Consider the following 21,037-nt stretch of genomic DNA (forward strand, 5'->3'; position numbering starts at 1 on the left):
AAGGTAAGGGCATTTCAAGATGATTCTGCTGAATACTTTCTTCTAGAGTGTGTATGAACTTTGTCTTCTTGGGATACACTCTTTTCTTTAGAACTTATGTCTGCAATGTCGGATTCAAGGACACAATGACACAATCCTGCTCCCATTTATTGGCTGTTTCACAGGTAGGTATGCGATCTCGATCTAGAGGTATATCGTCTATTGTATAAGCTGGAGGTAGATTTAATGTGCAGTTTGAATGAAGTCCTCTAACTCTCAGTCCCTTGATCCTTTTGACTGTTCACTAATGTGTTTCTCCCAGTCATTGTGGTGAGTTTGAGCTTCACTGGTACTGTAGCCCCTTGTAATTTCTTGCAGATTTCTTGATCAATGAAGGTGACATCACTCTGGGCATCCAGTAGCGCATAGGCGTATACCATCTTGTTCCTCCTTTTAGGATTTGAAATGCAAACTGGTACAATCATTGATGTGCCGTCGCTTTCTCCTTCCCTCACTCTGCAAGAAAATACCAATACTTTCTTTCCTTCCTCAGTATTGAGGATTTATCCTTCTTTGGACGTTTTTCATGTAGTGGTGTAGGATGACGTCCTTTGCAAATGCTGCATGTGGCATTTTTCTTACACTCCTTAGTAACATGGCCTTTTCTTAGACATCCGAAACACAGTTGGTTATCCAATACAAACCTTTTCTTTTCATCTGGGGACTTCTCGTTTGTTGTTTGTACTTGTGTATGGAGTGGTTCTCTCCACAGAACATACATTTGAAGGTAGTAGTTGGTTCTGTCTCTTTACTGATCCCAGTAGTGACTTTGGACTGCTCTCGTAGGTATCTGGACCTTCATCTGCTGTGTTGGTTGCAAAGCTAGTTGCTCTTGCGCGTCTTATATCCCTCTCAGGCCTTTCTTCTAAGGATTTTAAGACATAAGATGCTGTTACTGGATTACATGCTATCCGTGCTTCCTTATTGATGAACTCAGAGAACTCTTTAAAACTTTGGAATTCCTTACCTAGACCTAACTGTTCAGTCACACAGCGATTCCATCTAGAAGCCACTTCTTCAGGTAGCTTAGTTAGCATCCTGTGGTTTTCTAGATAATCGTTCAGTACTTCCAGTCCTCGTACATGTGGGATGGCATTGCTGCATGCTTGCAGGAAGTCACCATACTTTTGGAGTTTGAAGTGTTCTTTAGGACCTATTTTAGGCCAGTTTTTCAGTTTATCTCTAAAGGCTCCTTGTACTAAGAAAGGATGACCATATCTTGCATTCAATTTTTTCCAAGCTTGCTGTTAGGCTTCTTCGTCTTTTCTATAGAAGTTACCTTCAAGAACTTCCTTGGCTTCTCCACCAACATATCTCTGAAGGTAGAATAACTTGTCAACTGGACTGAAGCAATGATGCTCAATGATTATCTTAAAACTTGCCCTCCACTTTATGAACTTCAGTACGTCTCCCGAAAATACAGTAGGTTCCGGAACTAGGACTGTTCTCTGTGGTCTTGCTGGAATAAAGGTTGTAATATTCTCCTGAACATTGCCATGGCATCTAGGAATTGAATCATCCTGTTCTATTTTCTCACTTAGTTCTGAATTAGGCGAGTCCCTTTCTTCATGTTTTCCGGTAGAGATAGGAAAAAGGTGTGAATTTACCCACTAACACTGGATAAGGCCTCTTTGTTTTTCTGAGCAGGGATGGAAGGATAAAAACGTATTTCTTCACTACATGCTGGAGATTTCCTTTCATTCTCTTGAGCGTATGATGGAAAATAGGAGTCTTTTTCTTCACTTAGTACAGATTTGAACCTATGACTACTCTGACTCATATCCTCCTCATGTACTCTGAGTCTGGCTTCTATGATCTTAACTTCTTTCTGCCTTTCCAGACTTTTCATCTTTTGGCGCTGTGCTTCCATTTCAGCTTCCATCTGATGGCGCTGTGCCTCCATTTCAGCTATCAGTTGGCACTGCGCCTCGATGGCAGCTTCCATTTCAATTTCTGCTCTTTTGACAGCAAGTTGTTCAGCTAATTCTTTTTCTTTTGGCTGATGTATTTGAGGACCCTGATATGTCGGTGGCTCTACTGCTAGTGAAGGAAGTCACATTTTAGATTGTGGTACCACCTGAGGACCTAGCATATTCTCTCATAAAAAGCTCATTCATTTTACTTCTTGCTCTAACTTCATCATAGTTTTCTGCAAATGATAGTTCTCTCATGAGCTTTACCAAATCTTTAGTGACTGCAGTACATGTGTCCATGTTCCTTGCAATATCCTGGGAAGGTGTCGTAAATGACCGCAGATTGACATATGCTGCCATAAGCTCCGATTTAGATTCTTCTACCGTCTCTACCATATCACTCAAGTTCCTTTTTATACTTTCTTGCTTTAGCTTTCAATGAATGTCTTTAATGTACGATTTCCCCCTATCATACTTCTGGGCAAACTTTTTCTGTTTTAATGCTGATTCTTGCTCCAAATTTTCCAGCATCTTTGAGGTCGGTTTTTTGGCACATGAACGTCTTAGTTCATCTGTTTGGGCTATATTTGTTTGAGGCAAGACTAATGCTGCATCAGGCTCTTCTACCTCAGACAGGTTCCCTTGCTCTTCAACTTCTACTCTATCTTTGTATCCTCTAACAGTGGCATGGTAATACTAGGCTCAGACATTTTACTTTAAATGCTATAACAATCAATAATAAAATGCCTTACACTTTAAATGCAATACTGACAAATGCAGAAATGACTTTCACTTTTAATGCAATAGAGTCCTTTTTGTCTTTTATTCCTGAACACGAAAATGTCACTTTATACCAAAACCTATGTGCAATGATAAGTAATAAGGAAAGCTCTGACCTTATTCTGAAGAGCCGGAACAAATGTCTGTCTTAAAGGAGAAGTGTCTTTTATTGATGATGCGATGCTCTGCGCTGACTTGCGATGCTCTGTGCAGACTTGCAATGTGCTGGCTTGGATACGCTGCTGCAGGCTTTGGGCCTAGTGGCGGGAAACTAGCTGGCTGCAGTAGGTGGTCTCTCCGTGGATAGCGATGCGGGCACTCTAGCTCTGGACTTTGGTCTCCCACCATGCGTCTTTCTTTCTCTAGGGATCGCAGGAGGGTTGGCGCTCTTTCTCTGACTATTTTGCCTTTGCCGTTTTGCCACTTTAAGAGTCAGCTGCAGTTTGACTAATGCAAATGTTCTATGGCCTCTATGGTAGCTCCGCTGAGGTGTCTTTGCTTGCTATGTCAGGGAACAGTTGCTGCGTGGCGGTATATGCTGGCGCTCTGCTGCTCTAATGCGCTCTTTACTGTGCACGTTGAGGAGCGCTATCACTTCACCCTCTGAGGGTAATAGTTCCACTGTGGCAGGTGCAGCACTATGAAGTGCCTTTTGCGCTGTGGCATTAGAAGAATTTTGATCTTTCTGACTTTTAGTATAACCAGACTGTCTATTACTCTGTAATTCCTCTTGTGCCGTTCTATGGAAACAGTAGGTTTAAAGAGCACACCAAATGCTTGAAATAATTTTAATTATTAACTTCAACTTTTCTTCATATAACACGGCCGCCTCCGCAGCAGATAGTCCATGTACATAACACGTGTTGAAAAGATATCACAGAATAACGGTATGCATAAGATGGTGGATATATTTCTCTCTTGAGTATCTGTACTCTCACTTTAAGTTATTTAAGCACTTTATGATCTCTCTGAGAGGTATATCTGAGGTTAACTAATAGTTCTGCTTGCTGAATTTGGTCGCAATTTGCAGTATGCAGTTAGCAGTTACTATTTGCAGATTGGTTGAGTATGATCTGGTATGGTTGTATGCAATTTGGATTGCAATATGGAATTTAAATGGTTGCAATTGTGAACTTTGTAGTTTGCAATTGGTGGAACTGTAAGTAAACACATATATAACTAGTTCAGTATACAGTTCTAATCACTATATTAACAGTAGGAACATTATATAACTGTTTTAAATACCTATTTTGGCCTCTCTGCTTCCATAAAACACAGCTCTTAGTGGAGTGAATGTCTGTTTAGCTTCTCTCCTCTGGTGTAATGATTCTAGCAGCTCCTGCTAGGGGCATTTCCCACACAGACTGTGTGATTGGTCTAGACTCCTGCCCAGCAACAACAGTTTAACTCTATGCTTTATGTTGTTTCTGCTGTGTCATTGAGCTTACCTCGCATCATATAATGAATCTTAACCTCTTAAGGACACATGACGTACCGGTACGTCATGTATAGTTCCGATCACTGCCGCCCGGCGGGCGGTGATCGGAACCCGGTGCCTGCTCAAATCATGTCAACGATTGCCCCCCCCCCCCCCATGTCAACGATTGCAGCAAACCGCAGGTCAATTCAGACCTGCGGTTTCGGAAGTTTCTGATCCCTGCGGTCTGTGACTGTGGGGATCAGAAACTTCAAATAACCTTTATTTTAATGTTTAACCCCCCCTCCCTGCTGCCCTCTTTGTTATCTGCCGGCGGGCGCAGCGGGGGAGTGCGGCAGGGAGGGCGGCGGCTGGGGGGGGCGGGCAGGCATGCGATCATCCGCCCGCCCCCTCTCTCAGGATAGCTGAGCGGCTTGCAGAGTGTCAGCACATTGCTGACACTCTGCTCGAAACGCCTGACATCTGTGCTGGCACAGATGCCATGCGTTTAACCCCTTCCATGCCGCGGTCCGTAGGGACCGCTGTATTGAAAAGGTTAAGAGGGAGGGAGCTCTCTCCCATTGGGGGCTGCTGTGCCTTTTCAGCCCCCGATGGGAGAGGGAGGGGGCCACCCTCCCTCCCCATCACCCACTGCTCTGCTGTGGCAGCGAGTGATGGTTACCATGGCAACCGGACGCCTTCACAGGCATCCGGCTGTCCATGGTACTGATCAGAGGCTGTCCATGGTGCTGATTAGACTTCTGCTAAAGGCAGAATTTTTTTATTTTATTCCCCACACATGTTTGATATCACAGCGTCCGTAACAACCTGATCTATAAAACGGTCATGTTACTTTACCCGAACGGTGAACGGCATAAAATAAAAAATTAAAAACTGATGAAATTGAAATTTTGCCCACCTTTGCCCACTATGGAGACACTAAAACATTATTTTTTTTTTGTTTCAAAAATGAAATCATTGTGTAAAACTTACATAAATAAAAAAATTGTATACATATTAGGTATCGCCGCGTCCGTGACAATCTGCTCTATAAAAATATTACATGATCTAACCTGTCAGATGAATGTTGAAAATAACAAAAAATAAAAACGGTGCCAAAACAGCTATTTCTTGTTATCTTGCCTCACAAAAAGTGTAATATAGAGCAACCAAAAATCATATGTACCCTAAACTAGTACCAACAATTCTTCCACCCTATCCCGTAGTTTCTAAAATGGGGTAACTTTTTTGGAGTTTCTACTGTAGGGGTGCATCAGGGGGGCTTCAAATGGGACATGGTGTCAAAAAAACCTGTCCAGCAAAATCTGCCTTACAAAACCGTATGGCATTCCTTTCCTTCTGCACCCTGCCAGGTTCCCATACAGCGGTTTACGACCACATATGGGGTGTTTCTGTAAACTTCAGAATCAGAGCCATAAATATTGATTTTTTGTTTGGCTGTTAATTCTTGCTTTGTAACTGGAAAAAAAATATTAAAATAGAAAATCTGCCAAAAAAGTTAAATTTTGAATTTGTATCTATTTTCCATTAAATCTTGTGGAACACCTTAAGGGTTAACGACGTTTGTAAAATCAGTTTTGAATACCTTGAGGGGTGTAATTTCTTAGATGGGGTCACTTTTATGGAGTTTCTACTCTAGGGGTGCATCAGGGGGGCTTCAAATGGGACATGGTGTCAAAAAACACAGTCCAGCAAAATCTGCCCTCCAAAAAACTAACGGCGCACATTTCCCTCTACGCCCTACTGTGTGCCCATACAGTAGTTTACGGCCACATATGGGGTGTTTCTGCAAACTACAGAATCGGGGCAATAAATATAGCATTTTGTTTGGCTGTTAACCCTTGCTTTGTTACTGGAAAAAATGGATTAAAATGGAAAATTTGCCCAAAAAATCTAAATTCTGAAATTTGATCACCATTTGCCATGAACTCTTGTGGAACACCTAAAGGGTTAACGATGTTTGTAAAATCAGTTTTGAATACCTTGAGGGGTGTTTTCTATTATGTAAGCCTCACAAAGTGACTTCAGACCTGAACTGGTCCCTAAGGTTTTTTTCTCCCAGGCTGTGAGCTCTGCGCTGCGATTGGCCAGCGCTACAGCCTAGGAGAAGGAGACGCCTGCAGAACAAGGGCAGACTCCGCCTACTATAACTAAGTCCCCGAACATACCGGAGGACATAACGGGAGAACGGGCGGCGCCCAGGGATAATAGTAAGTGCAGTGAGATCCCTGGGCGCCGCTGTATATGTCATGATACTTAGTTCACAATGTCAGGATCGGTGAAAGGTCCTCTTTAACCCCTTAAGGACGCAGGGCGTATCGGTACGCCCTATTTCCCGAGTCCTTAAGGACTCAGGGCGTACCGGTACGTCCTAACTTGAAATCGGCATTCCGGCGCCCCAGGGGTTAATCGGAACGGGATTTCGGCTGAAATCATTCAGCCGGCATCCCGTAACAATGCAGGGGGGGGTCATTTGACCCCCCCGCATCGACGATCGCAGAAAACCACAGGTCAATTCAGACCTGCGGTTTTCTGCGTTTCCGGTCCATTCGGGTGTCCTGTGACCCGATGAACTGGAAAAAGACTGCGATCGGTGGCGTAATTTTACACCACCTATCGCAGTCCGAGGATTTGGAGAGGCGGTGCTGGCCCTGGTGCTGAACGCCGCTGTCCAGGGTGCTGATTGGAGCAGGGGAGAGAGGCGCGAGATTCAAACTTCCTGCGCTCCTCTCTCCCCTCCTCTTCCTGTCCAGCACCCTGACCGTGCAGCACCGTCCAGAACGAGCTCCTGTGTCCCCACAATCGGCATCCATCACCCTCCTGCACCCATCGCCACCCAGGTAGGTTAGGGTCAGTGAGGGAGAGGCACCGTTAGGCAGGGAAAGGGAAAAGTTAGTTAGAAAAAAAGAAAAAAAAAAACTTTTATTTCCAAACTTTCTTTGATCCATCCATCAGACCCCAGATCCCCCCCTGCCACTTGCCCCCCCCCACCAGACCCCCCCACCACCAGACCCCCACCCCACCCCCCTTCCCCACCACCAGCCCCCTTACCACCACTTTTTTTTTCTGCGTGCGCTGACTGGCCGGCACTTTTTAGCGTCCGTCCAGTGTTAGCGCATCGCCCGCCCCACCACCCCACCGACCGCTGATCAGCGTTGTACCGCTGATCAGCAAGTTTGAACTTTTTTTTTCCTAACACTTGCCCTTTCTTTTTTTGCCTTTTTTAGTACGCGAACACCCGTTGCCCCCACACACACGCACATATAATAAAGGTTTCCACACACGCACACATACACGCACACACACCCATGGCCCGCCGGATGTTCTCGGCCGAGGAGGCATACGCCCAGATTGCCTCCGACTCTGAGAGCCCCAGTGAGGATGAGGATGACCCCACGTTCCTTTTATCATCCGCATCCTCCTCATCATCATCTGATGACGATGAGCCACCAAGGCGGCGGAGACGCCGCCAGGCGGAGCCAGGGGCCCCACATGCTAGGGATCCTGTGGCCCACCCTAGTACGAGCCGCCCTGGGGTTCGTACTGGTTTCCCGGCCCACCAAATAAGTCCACCGGAGCCCCCTGCCGATGAACTTAGCTGGTGTCCCCCAGTGGACTTTGAGCCTGAGATTCCGGATTTTGCTGGCAATCCTGGAATCCAGATTCCCACAGTGGGGTTTACTGAAATAGACTATTTTAGTTTTTTTTTCAGTAACCCACTGGTGAATCTGATGGTGGAGCAGACGAATCTGTACGCCCAACAGTTCGTCGCTCAAAACCCAGGCTCATTTTTGGCTAGACCCGGTGGCTGGACGCCGGTCAGTGCAGCCGAGATGAGGACATTTTGGCGCCTCGTGCTGCATATGGGTCTAGTCCAAAAACCCAGTGTCAGGCAATACTGGAGTGGGGACGTCCTATACCAGACCCCACTGTACAGTATGGTCATGACACGTCCCCGGTTTGAGGCCATCCGGAAATGTCTGCATTATTCCGATAATGCAGCATGTCCCCCCCGAAGTGATCCTGCCTATGACCGGCTGTACAAGATACGGCCGGTCATCGATCACTTTGGGGCCACATTTCAGCAGGCCTACGTACCTGGAAGGGAGGTCGCGGTTGATGAGTCTCTCGTTGCGTTCAAGGGGAGACTCAGTTTCCGCCAATATATTCCCACAAAGCGGGCGAGGTATGGCGTGAAGCTATACAAAATTTGTGAGAGTACCTCAGGGTACACTTACAAATTTCGTGTGTACGAGGGGCGAGATTCCCGGATTCAACCCCCAGAATGTCCCCCCACTCTGGGTGTTACCGGGAAACTCGTGTGGGACCTTATGTACCCACTGCTGGATAAGGGTTACCACTTGTACGTGGACAACTTTTATACCAGCATTCCCTTGTTCAGGTCCCTTGCCGCCAGATCCACGTTCGCTTGTGGGACCGTGCGGAAAAATCAACGCGGCCTCCCTGCCTACCCCCTCCAGGTACCTATCCCCAGGGGTGAGACCCGTGCACTTACCAGTGGAAACCTGTTGCTGGTCAGGTATAAGGACAAGAGGGATGTCCTTATGCTGTCCACAATCCACGGTAACGGCATCACCCCAGTCCCTGTGCGAGGTACCGCGGCAACGGTCCTCAAGCCCGATTGTATCGTCGCCTACAATCGGTATATGGGAGGAGTTGATCTCTCGGATCAAGTCCTCAAGCCATATAACGCCATGCGCAAAACCCGGGCATGGTACAAAAAAGTTGCGGTCTACTTGGTGCAGGTTGCCATGTACAACTCTTTTGTACTATCCCGAAGCGCTGGCAGCACAGGGACATTCCTCCAATTCTATGAGGCAGTCCTCAAGGACCTGATCTTTTCGGACCGGGAAAGAGCAGGCCGGAGTACCTCGGGAATTGGAGGCGCCCGGATCGTCCCTGGCCAACACTTTCCAGGTGTGGTCCCCCATACTGGAAAGAAGGGACGAACCCAAAAAAAGTGCAGAGTGTGTCGCAGGAGGGGGATACGGAAGGACACCACCACTCAGTGCGACACTTGCCCCGATCATCCGGGCCTCTGCGTTATCGATTGCTTCAGGGAGTATCACACTTCCATGGAGTACTAAATTTTTATAATCCCCAACAGTCCACTAGAGAACATAAAAAACTATGGCTCTCAGACTTTGGAGACACGGAAACATTTTTTTTTTCCCAAAAAAATATTAGTTTTAGTGCAGGCATCCTCAAACTGCGGCCCTCCAGAAACTTTAACTCCCAGCATGCCCAGACAACCTACAGCCATCAGCAGGGCATGGTGGGAATTGTAGTTTTACAACATCTGGAGGGCCGCAGTTTTTAGGATGCCTGCTTAGTGTCTCCAAAGTCTGAGAACCATACATATTGGGCATCGTCGCGTGCGTAAAAGTCGTCGCTATAAAAATAACTTTTGCCCAAACGCCTCGGATGAACGGTGTTAAAAATATAAAATAAAAACGGTGCCAAAACACTAATTTTTGGGCAAAATTTCCATTTGAATCCTTTTTGCCGGTAATAAAGCAAGGGTTAACCGCCAAACAAAACTCAATATTTATGGCCCTGATTCTGTAGTTTGCAGAAACACCCCATATGTGGTCGTAAATGGCTATATAGCCGCACGGCAGGGCATAGAACGGAGGGAACTCCATATGGTTTCTAGAAGGCAGATTTTGATGGACATTTTTTTTTTTGACACCATGTCCCATTAGAAGCCCCGCCTGATGTAGCCTAGACTAGAAACTCCAAAAAAGTGACCCCATCTAAGAAACTACACCCCTCAAGGTATTCAAAAGTTACTTTACAAACTATGTTAACCCTTTAGGTGTTCCACAAAACTAAATAGCGAATGTAGAAACAATTTTAGAATTTTTTTTTTGTTACATTGCCTCAAAAAAGAGTAATATAGAGCAACCAAAAATCATATTTACCCCTAAAATAGTCCCAAAACAACAACCACCTTATCCCGTAGTTTCCTAGATGGGGTCACTTTTGTGGAGTTTCTACTCTAGGGGTGCATCAGGGGGCTTGAAAGGGTACATGGTGTAAATAAACCAGTCCAGCAAAATCTGCCTTCCAAAAACCATATGACGTTCCCCTTCTTCTATGTCCTGCCGTTTAGCCAAATAGTAGTTTACGACCACATATGGGGTGTTTCTGCAAACTACAGAATCGGGGCAACCCATTTTGAGTTTTGTTTGGCAGTTAACCCTTGTTTTACTCCTGGAAAAAATTGATTATTTTGGAAAATTTTCCAAAAAATAGAAATTTCAAAATTGTTTCTCCATCTGCCATCAACTCTTGTGGAACACCTAAAGGGTTAACAAAGTTTGTAAACCCAGTTTTGAATACCTTGAGGGGTGTACTTTCTTAGATGGAGTCACTTTTTTGAAATTTCTATTCTAGGGGTGCAACAGGGGGCTTCAAATGGGACATGGTATAAACAAAACCAGTCCTGCAAAATCTGCCTTCCAAAACCCATATGGTGTTCCCCTCCTTCTATGTGCTCCCGTTCGGCCAAACAGTAGTTTACGACCACATATGGGGTGTTTCTGCAAACTACAGAATCGGGGCAACCCATTTTGAGTTTTGTTTGGCAGTTAACCCTTTACTCCTGGAAAAAATTGATTATATTGGAAAATTTTCCAAAAAATAGAAATTTCAAAATTGTTTCTCCATCTGCCATTAACTCTTGTGGAAGACCTAAAGGGTTAATAAAGTTTGAAAAAACAGTTTTGAATACCTTGAGGGGTGTAGTTTCTAGAATGGGGTCATTTTTGGGAGGTTTCTATTATCTAAGCCTCACAATATGACTTCAAACCTGAACTGGTCCATAAAAAGTGGGATTTTGAAGATTTCAGAAAATTTCAAAATTTGCTTCTAAACTTCTAAGCCTTGTAACATCCCCAAAAAATAAAATATCATTCCCAAAATGCTACAAACATGAAGTAGACATATGGGGAATGTAAAATCATCACAATTTTTGGGGGTATTACTATGTATTACAGAAGTAGAGAAACTGAAAGTTTGAAATTTGCTAATTTTTCAAAAATTTTGGTAAAAATTGTATTTTTTTATGCAAAAAAATTAACTTTTTTGACCCAATTTTAGCAGTGTCATGAAGTACAATATGTGACGAAAAAACAATCTCAGAACGGCCTGGGTAAGTCAAAGCGTTTTAAAGTTATCAGCACTTAAAGTGACAGTGGTCAGATTTGCAAAAAATGGCCAAGTCCTTAAGGTGAAATAGGGCCGAGTCCTTAAGGGGTTAAAGGGCTTCTGTCAGCCCACTAAACCGTTTTTTTTTTTTTTTTTGCTTAATAATAACCCCTACACTGCGATTTATCCATACATAAGTAAAATAAGAATTTTGGTTCAGTAGAATTTGCAAAAACCCTATTTTTATAATATGTAAATTACCTTGCTACCAGCTAGTAGGGCGGCTACTTGCTGGTAGCAGCCGCATCCTCCGATGGTAATGACGCCCCCTCTGCTTGTTGATTGACAGGGCCTGCGGACGGGATCTTTCTCCGCTGGCCCTGCCTGTTTTCATTCAATATCTGGCGCCTGCGCCGCGGCCACTTCAATCGCCGGGTGTAGATGTGACGTCATCGGCGCAGGCGCATTGAGGATGAAGCGGCCGAGTGAGTGGCCGCCTCTCAGTGCGCCTGCGCCGATTGAAGATAGGTACGGCCGCGGCGCAGGCGCCAGATATTGAATGAAAACAGGCAGGGCCAGCGGAGAAAGATCCCGTCCGCTGGCCCTGTCAATCAACAAGCATAGGGGGCGTCATTACCATCGGAGGATGCGGCTGCTACCAGCAAGTAGCCACCCTACTTGCTGGTAGCAAGGTAATTTACATATTATAAAAATAGGGTTTTAGCAAATTCTACTGAACCAAAATTCTTATTTTACTTCTGTATGGATAAATCGCAGTGTAGGGGTTATTATTAAGCAAAAAAAAAAAAACGGTTTAGTGGGCTGACAGAAGCCCTTTAAGGTGAAATATGGCTGTGTCCTAAAGGGGTTAAAGGCATATTATCTTTTCTGCTTCTGTGAACATAATATAATAAGTTATGACATCCAAACATGAAGTCACTGTAAATAACACTGCTTTTGTCTTTAACACACAAACATAGGAACTGTGTTAACCCCTAAGTACCCTGCCATATTTCACCTTAAGGATCAGGCCATTTTTTTGCAAATCTGACGTGTCAATTTATGTGGTTATAACTTTAAAACGCTTTTACTTATCCAAGCCATTCTGAGATTTTTCTCGTCACATATTGTACTTCATGACAGTGGTAAAATTGAGTAAAAAAAAATGTATTTTTATTTATTAAAAAAAATACAAAATTTACAAAATATTTGGAAAAATTGCCAAATTTCAATTTCTCTACTTTTATAATAGATAGTAATACCTCCAAAAATTGTTATTACTTTACTTTACATTTCCCATATGTCTACTACATGTTTGGATCATTTTGTGAATGCCATTTTATTTTTTGGGGACATTAGAAGGCTTAGAAGTTTAGAAACAAGTCTTGAAATTTTTCAGAAAATTTCCAAAACCCACTTTTTAAGGACCAGTTCAGGTCTGAAGTCACTTTACAATGCTTACATAATAGAAACCACCCAAAAATGACCCCATTTTAAAAACTAAACCCCTCAAGGTATTCAAAGCTGATTTTACAAACTTTGTTAACCCTTTAGGTGTTCCACAAGAATTAATGGAAAATGGAGATGAAATTTCAGAATTTCACTTTTTTGGCAGATCCATCAATTTTTTCCAGTTACAAAGTAAGGGTTAACAGCCAAACAAAACTCAATATTTATGGCCCTGATTCTGTAGTTTACAGAAACACCCCATATGTGGTCGTAAACTGCTGTACGGGCACCCGGCATTTCGCAGAAGGAAAGGAACGCCATATGGTTTTTGGAAGGCAGATTTTGCTGGACTGGTTTTTTGACACCACGTCCCATTTGAAGCCCCCCTGATGCAGCCTTAAAAGTGACCCCATTTTGGAAACTACAGGATAAGGTGGCAGTTTTGTTGGTACTATTTTAGGGTACATATGATTTTTGGTTGCTCTATATTACACTTTTTGTGAGGCAAGGTAACAAGAAATAGCTGTTTTGGCACCGTTTTTATTTTTTGTTATTTACAACATTCATCTGACATGTTAGATCATGTGGTAATTTCATAAAGCAGATTGTTACGGACGCGACAATACCACATTTTTTTTGGTTTGTTTCAGTTTTACAGTTTGATCACTTGCTATTACACTTTTTGTGTTGTAAGGTGACAAAAAATAGCTTTTTTGACACTTTTTTTCCTACGGTATTCATCTGAGGGGTTAGTTCATGTGATATTTTTATAGAGCAGGTTATTACGGACGCGGCGATATCTAATACGTATACTTATTTTTTCATTTCTTAAGTTTTACACAATAACAGCATTTTTTAAACAAAAAAAAATGTTTTAGGCCTATTGCACACGACCGTATGGCTTTTTCAATGTTTTGCGGTCCGTTTTCCACAGATCCGTTGTTCTGTTTTTTGTTTCCGTTCCGTTTTTCCGTATGGCATATACAGTATACAGTAATTACATAGATAAAATTGGGCTGGTCATAACATTTTCAATAGATGGTTCAGCAAAGAACGGAAACGGAAGACATACAGATGCATTTCCATATGTGTTCAGTTTTTTTTTTTGCGGACCCATTGACTTGAATGGAGCCACTGAACATGATTTGCGGGCAATAATAGGACATGTTCTATGTTAAAACGGACCGTATACAGAACGCAAAAAACGGCCAGTAAACGGGGGAGAAAAAAAAACGGCCGTGTGCAGGAGGCCTTAGTGTCTCCATATTCTGAGCCATAGTTTTTTTTTATTTTTTGGATGATTGTCGTAGGTAGGGGCTCATTTTTTGCGCGATGAGGTGACTGGTACTATTTTGGGGGGTATGCGCCTTTTTGATCGCTTGGTGTTTCACTTTGTGACCTAAAATGGTTTATTTAGCACAGTTTTTAAATTTTTTTTATTTTTTTTTTACGATGTTCACTTCAGGGGTTAGGTCATGTGATTGTTTTATAGAGCCGGTCGATACGGACGCGGCGATATCTAATGTCTACTTTAATTTTTTTCCCTATTAAAAATTTTTTTTTTTTTTTTTTTACTTTTTAACTTTTCTTTCCACTTCCTTTTTTTGTCCCACTCTGGGACTTCAACTTTTCGGGGTCTGATTCCATTTAAAATGCATGACAATACTTCTGTATTGTCATGCATTGTCTGTAAGTGTGTGTACAATATAAGAAAAAGAACTGGATCGCACATCCTCAATACTATGCTTTTATCGAACTGCTTCTCAGCATAATTAACATCGCTTCTCAGCGCAATTTATCGTATACCTACACCTATGCTGCATGCTATACATGAGGCATTAGTATACAATTTGATCAGAAAGCATAGGCCCAATCACCGCAACAAGGTTGCCTCTTTGAATGGGACCCTATTCTAAATTTGGCGCAGCACTGCACGGCGACCACTGACGCCACAGCACCACCCCGGCAGGCAGTGGGACACAGCAGTCAAACAGCGCCCCTGCTGTCCGACAAAGCCACCCTGGCACTGGGCCCCACCAACCCACCGGGACAGCACCAAAGCAACAATGGCCGCCGTGCAGTACTGCACCATGTGAACAGGTGTGATACCTAATATGTCTACTTTTTCTTTTTTCCCCAAAATTTTTTTCACGTTATTTTGCCAAACGGATATAGAGATATATATATATATATATATATATATTATATATATATATATATATATATATATATATATATATATATATATATATATATATATATAATTTTATTTATTTTTTTTCACTTTATTTTTTTTGTCCCACTCTGGGACTTCAACTTTTGGGGGTCTGATCCCCTTTAAAATGCATGACAATACTTCTGTATTGTCGTGCATTGTCTGTAAGTGTATTACACACTGTAATACACTTACAGCCTTCCTGCCTGTGAGATTCAGGGGGATGGATCTCACAGGCTCTCCCGGAAGGCAGCCACGATGCCTAAGGCATGCCATCGGGTCCCCGTCAGAGCAGCACGGGGACCTGATGGCTGCTTTCTCCCCGCACGGACATTGCACGTGCCGCAGTCAGCGCTGGGGTTAATGTGCCGGCATCGTGATTTCACTGATGCCAGCGCATGCAGCAGGGGTCCGGCTATCAGTGACTGCCGGACCCCTGCCGCTGATCGGGTGGGCGCAGCTCCTACACCGCGCCCGATCACCATGACATACATGTACTTCTCTGGTCCTTAAGTCACGGCCAGAGATGACGTACATGGTGTACGTCATGGGTCCTTAAGGGGTTAAGGTTATTGGCAGGTCTAGCTGTATTAGCAACCTAGGACAGGTCTTAGCTGGCAAGCTACAATGTTTGCCCACTGTAGGAAAAGGCTCCAGCCTCTCTGGAGGCCGGGACCGTGGGAGCGTGTATAGGCAGCTATGTACAGCAGCAGTGGTCATAACCATGAAAGCGAACAGTGTATATTGTGATGGAAAAATGAATCCAGCCAGCAAAGGGTACTTTCACACTTGCGTTGTTTGATTCTGGCAGGCAGTTCAGATCAGGCAAACTGTATGCAAATGCATGTCATTTTTTCTGACTGATCAGGCATTTTTCAGACTGATCAGGATCCTGAGCAGTCAGAAAAATGCCTCATCAGTCAGAAAAACGCATGCTGCGGTATTATCTCCGTCCTGAAAAGTCAAAAAGACTGAACTGAAGACATCCTGATGCATCCTGAACGGATTACTCTCCATTCAGAATGCATTAGGATATACCTGATCAGTTCTTTTCCGGTATAGAGCCCCTAGGACGGAATTCAGTGCCGGAAAAGAAAAACGCTAGTGTGAAAGTACCCTAAGGAAGCAATATGGAAAATAACACTACATTAGTAAGTGCCTTGGATTAACTTTATCTACACGATAAATGCCATTTGCTGAAGTGAGCCAGGCTTTTAAGTGTGTATTACTGTGTCAGGAACAGGTTCCTCCCATCAGACATCAGCAGCCACAGTTTCTCTATCCAAAATAGTGCCAACCCCTAGTTGTCCCCATACAGCACTCACTACATTAAATAGAAACCTCCTGTGATGGGTTGTTAAAGATGCTGATGAACACTCACACGGTCTGTTGCTGTACTTTCACATTCAGTACTTTAGGTAAGCTGTATGACTGACAGCCCCTGTGTGGTCTGTAATGGCAGCTATAATGGACTCCCTGGATCTAATGTTAGGGTGCCTTCATGTACGTCCAGTGATGGCATAGTTTCCTTTTGACATAGTTGGGCAAGATCAGTAAACAGTCACTGCAGCGTTATTCCAGCCGGCGTGTTAACAGGTCTAACCGGGTCCGGCTCTGTGCCGCATCTGAGGCAATCATCGGACAGAAGGCAGGATGGCCATTAGTTCTCATCACTTGTGCCAGGCATAAGACAACTGGTTAAAATGTTGAAACCCAGCCTTAGGCCGAATGCACACGGCCGTGGAACACGGTCGTGAGCGGTCCGTGGTATCCCGGCCTGGCATCCTGCTGACAGCAGGAACGCACAGAGTCATTAGTTGCTATGACGCCGTGCGCTTCATGCCGCCGCTGCACTACAGTAATGCACTCGTATGATCTATATGAGTGTATTACTGTAGTGCAGCGGCGGCATGAAGCGCACGGCGTCATAGCAACCAATGACTCTGTGCGTTCCTGCTGTCAGAAGGAATCCATGCCGTGATACCACGGACCGCTCACGGCCTTGTGCATTCAGCCTTACTGAGAAGCTACAGAGCAGAGATATTATGGTGACGGAAGAGTAGAAGTCAAGAATTTCTAGTGATTTTTATTTAAAGGGAGTCTTTCGGCAGATATGATCATGCTAAACTGCTGACGGCACTTGGTAGGGGCTGAGAAGAAAAGGGAGGACATACCTTTTGTGGAGCATTTATTATCAGGAGTAGTGATGGCCATTTGCTGTCGCGTCATCCCGATGAAGGCCCCCGGTGGCTGTCCACATAGCTGCCTGATCCCCGAGATGTTATCAAATACAGTCATGGGGAGCAGGCAGTTCCGAGGACAGCTGCCGGTGGGCTTCATCGGGATGACTCGCCTAGCGGTGCCGGAGCTCTGGCAGCCGGTCTTCAGACCGGCTCCCGGAACAGGCACAGGTAAGGGCTCACCTGTGCGTCGCCGGATGGCTTCACACAGGTGAGTCTACCTTACTAAAGATGGCAGCCCGCATGTGTTTAACTGGCAGGGAACACAGATGTTCGCTGCGGACCGACCATCACTGATCAGGAGTAGTGTGAAAATTAGTTTTTATTCTGCCAGGTTCTGCTTCTGCAAGTGCCCTGAAGGAGGAGCTTCACTGTGAAGTGCTCTCGGCATTTAGCTGCTTCACAGTCCCTCCCCTCTGCACTCACTGAGTGACAGCTGTAGTATCCAGCCAGGAGAATGCTACAACTATCACTCGGAGCAGTGGGGAGAAGCTGTGAAGCAACTCAGTGCAGAGAGCAGAGGACACCTGACTGTGAAGCTCTGCCTCCAGTGCACCTGTGGCAGAATCAAACTTCATATTGACGCTACTCCTGATAATAAAAATTCCTTCTCTCCTCTGCTTTTACCTAGATTCCCTGTAAGATGAAATGCTCTTTAAGCTTCAGTTTGCTTTTTCAGTGGTGTTATGATTTACTAATTCTGTAACAAAGGGGAAGTTACAAACCATCTGTTACTGACGAACATGCAGTATGTGGCAGGGATGACTGTAGCCATTTAGCTTCCTGATACAGAATATGGAATGGCACCCCTCTCACTAAATGAGGGACGGGGAAGAGGACTGGAGTGACACATTTTCAGATGTAATCCATTAGACATGATCTTTGAATTGGCTCTTGCCCTAGTCCTCATGGTGCCAGTACGGTCACTACTGTTTACGAATAATTGCAGCATTAACAGTGCCATTTGGCACTATTGTTTGGACAGTGCAGGGAAAGGATGCACATCTCCCAAAATGTTGCCCCATAGCTCTGCACCCCTTTATGGGACCATATATGTTTTTATATTGGCATGGCATCAGTGACCTCATTTTCTGTATCTATAGGAACAGAAACGTGAAGATGGACATCAGAGGTGCTGTGGATGCGGCTGTCCCAACAAACGTTATTGCAGCCAAAGCCGCAGAGGTTCGCGCTAACAAAGTGAACTGGCAGTCCTATCTACAGTAAGTACACATGTCCATCCTTCCTCATCCTGGGAAATGCCTTTCTGTTATGAGTCCTAATGGGCAAGCTTCAGTTGTGTCAGGCTGGGTACACCTCATGGGCGTCATGTACCAAGACCGGCATTTGTATTCCGGTTTTGATATCCACCTGCGCCGCCAAAGCATGCATATAATTTATAACGAGGCGCACGCTTTGTCATAAATGAAGTGCGTCCTCTGGCAGTCTGTGCACCTAGATTGAAATGTATGCCAGTCTGTAGCCGACGTAGATTTAAAGGGGTTGTCTCACTTCAGTAAGTGGCATTTATCATGTAGAGAAAGTGAATACAAGGCACTTACTAATGTATTGTTATTATCCATATTCCTTCCTTTGCTGTCTGGATTCATTTTTCTATCACATTATACACTGCTTGTTTCCATGGTTACAGACTACTCTGCAATCCATCAGTGGTGATCGTGCTTGCACAATATAGGAAAAAGCACCGGCCTATGTGCACTACCATGGTCCCGGACACCAGAGAGGCTGACGATTTCTCCTATAGTGCGCAAGCACGACCACCACTGATAGATTGCAGGGTGGTCTGTAACCATGGAAATGAGCAGCGTATAATGTGATGGAAAAATGAATCCAGCCAACAAAGAAGGCAATATGGACAATAATTACAGAAAGAAAAAGGATAAGCAGGCACACTCTTAATTTGGGTACAAGGTATTAATTTATTTATACTCTAGTGGTTGTGAGATCTGGTAGATGGATATAAAATGTGAGTACAAAGGTGTCCCTTTTAATAGATAGTAAAAAGATATAAAAGATGTAAAATAATAGGTGATCACCACTGGGTAGGGGGTGATGGATGTCCTGGAAAAAAATCTAGATTAAAAAATGGTAATAAAAAATATCTAGATAAAAATGTTCATAAAGTCTTTCATAAACAGTTTTCATATAGTGGTGGCCGCTGATCAGAAGATAAAATCAAGTAGAGGATGTATGGGATAGTCTTTCATAATCGCTGTACAGAGGATTAATATCCAATGATGCCCCTTTGTGTAATTGTGGCTCCGTTTGTGGGGTATATTATAGATATCTATCACCGCTCAGCAGAGGATCGATGGTGCACCTTTTCAATATGTTTGGTAAGAAAAGGGCAGGCAAGTACATGTAGTTTGCAAATATGGCAATATATGACTGTTAGTAGTTATATTCCATATGACAAGCTGTGGAGGAAAGGGGCACAGAGCAAAAGATAAGTGAATTAGGGTTGTCACGATTCCAAAATTTTGATTCGATTTCGATACCATAAAAAAGTATTGCGATACTCGATACCATTCAATACCACGCAAAAAAAAGTGCATTCCGCATTTTATGGAACGTCCGGCCCATAATCAAACAGTCCTATCCTATTTTTTGGGGGGGGACAAGGTGACTAAAAAATGGTGAATCGCGCAGTTTGGACTTTTCGGATGTGGCGATATGTAATATGTTTATTTATTGTTTATATATTTTCAATGTAAAATTGGGAAAGGGGGTGATTTGATACTTAATAGTTTAATGTTTTTATTTTTGTAATTTTTTATTTAATAACCATTTCCCCCCCTTAGGGGCAAGAACCTGGGATCTTTTGATCCCTTGTCCTATTCACCCTAATAGAGCTCTATTAGGGTGAATAGGACTTCGCACTCCCCCTGCTGCCCTGGGCAAAGTACACACAGCAGCAGGGAGCTGACCCTGGCAGCCAGGGCTTCAGTAGCGTCCTGGCTGCCATGGTAACAGATCAGATCCCCAGGATTACACTGCTGGAGCTCCGATCAGAACTGCCACCAATGAGGAGGGGGACCCTGTGGCCACTACCACCAATGATTTAATACAGGGGTGGTTGGGGGGCACTGCACCACCAATGTTTTTAATACTGGTGGGGAATGGGGGGGGGGGGGGGTGCGGCACCTGAGGGGCTAACTGCCGCTGATTGCAACTCCCTGTCATAGAGGTCGGGTGCCGGCTATGTGACTCTGCTGCCGACACCCGCCTCCTATATTTGTATTAATGGTCTAGTTGTCTTCATTGGCCCCTCCTCCCGTCTCACTCCTCACTGGTAGCAGCGGCACAGGGGGGAGGGAGAGACTGCTTCCTTCTCCCTGTGCTGCTGAGGTAACATGGAGCGCGCTTCTCTCAGCGTGCTCCATGTTCTCTGATACTAGGCTGTGCAGTAGCGCAGCCTAGCATCGGTAAGAGGCAAATCCCGGTATCTAATCGATACCGGTACAAAAATATCGATAATTTGATACCCGGTGCTACCCTAAAGTGAATATCGGCTTTTTTAGTGTTTTATGACTGTGCTGTGTTCACATGCTAGTTCCATCATTTGTCTAGAACAAGGCTGGAAGCATCTGGTAATACAGGTTCTTGATCTTGGTATTTTGGGATGTGGAAGGTCCACTACTACAGATAAGGCTCCAGTAGATTAGTGTGGATGCACACTACATGTGTACATAACACACACGCCATCTACACAGTGTCAGAGGTCATGTATGCACGTCAACATTACTCCCGGGGCTTGTAGAAAGCTGCT

General features: G+C 44.3%; 1 protein-coding gene across 2 annotated transcripts in view; it reads left to right on the top strand.

Annotated features, from left to right (window-relative positions):
* ATP6V1H (ATPase H+ transporting V1 subunit H) overlaps positions 1–21,037 on the top strand; it is a 158,018-nt gene that overhangs the window by 18,081 nt on the left and 118,900 nt on the right. For both annotated transcript variants that reach the window (XM_040433044.1, XM_040433045.1), the window contains exon 3: positions 18,351–18,470. In XM_040433044.1, coding sequence (XP_040288978.1) covers positions 18,367–18,470 — 104 coding nt within the window. In that variant the 5' untranslated portion in view covers positions 18,351–18,366. The remainder of the gene's footprint in view (positions 1–18,350; positions 18,471–21,037) is intronic.

This window comes from Bufo bufo, chromosome 5, assembly GCF_905171765.1.
Source record: "Bufo bufo chromosome 5, aBufBuf1.1, whole genome shotgun sequence".
Taxonomy (NCBI): Eukaryota; Metazoa; Chordata; class Amphibia; order Anura; family Bufonidae; genus Bufo; species Bufo bufo.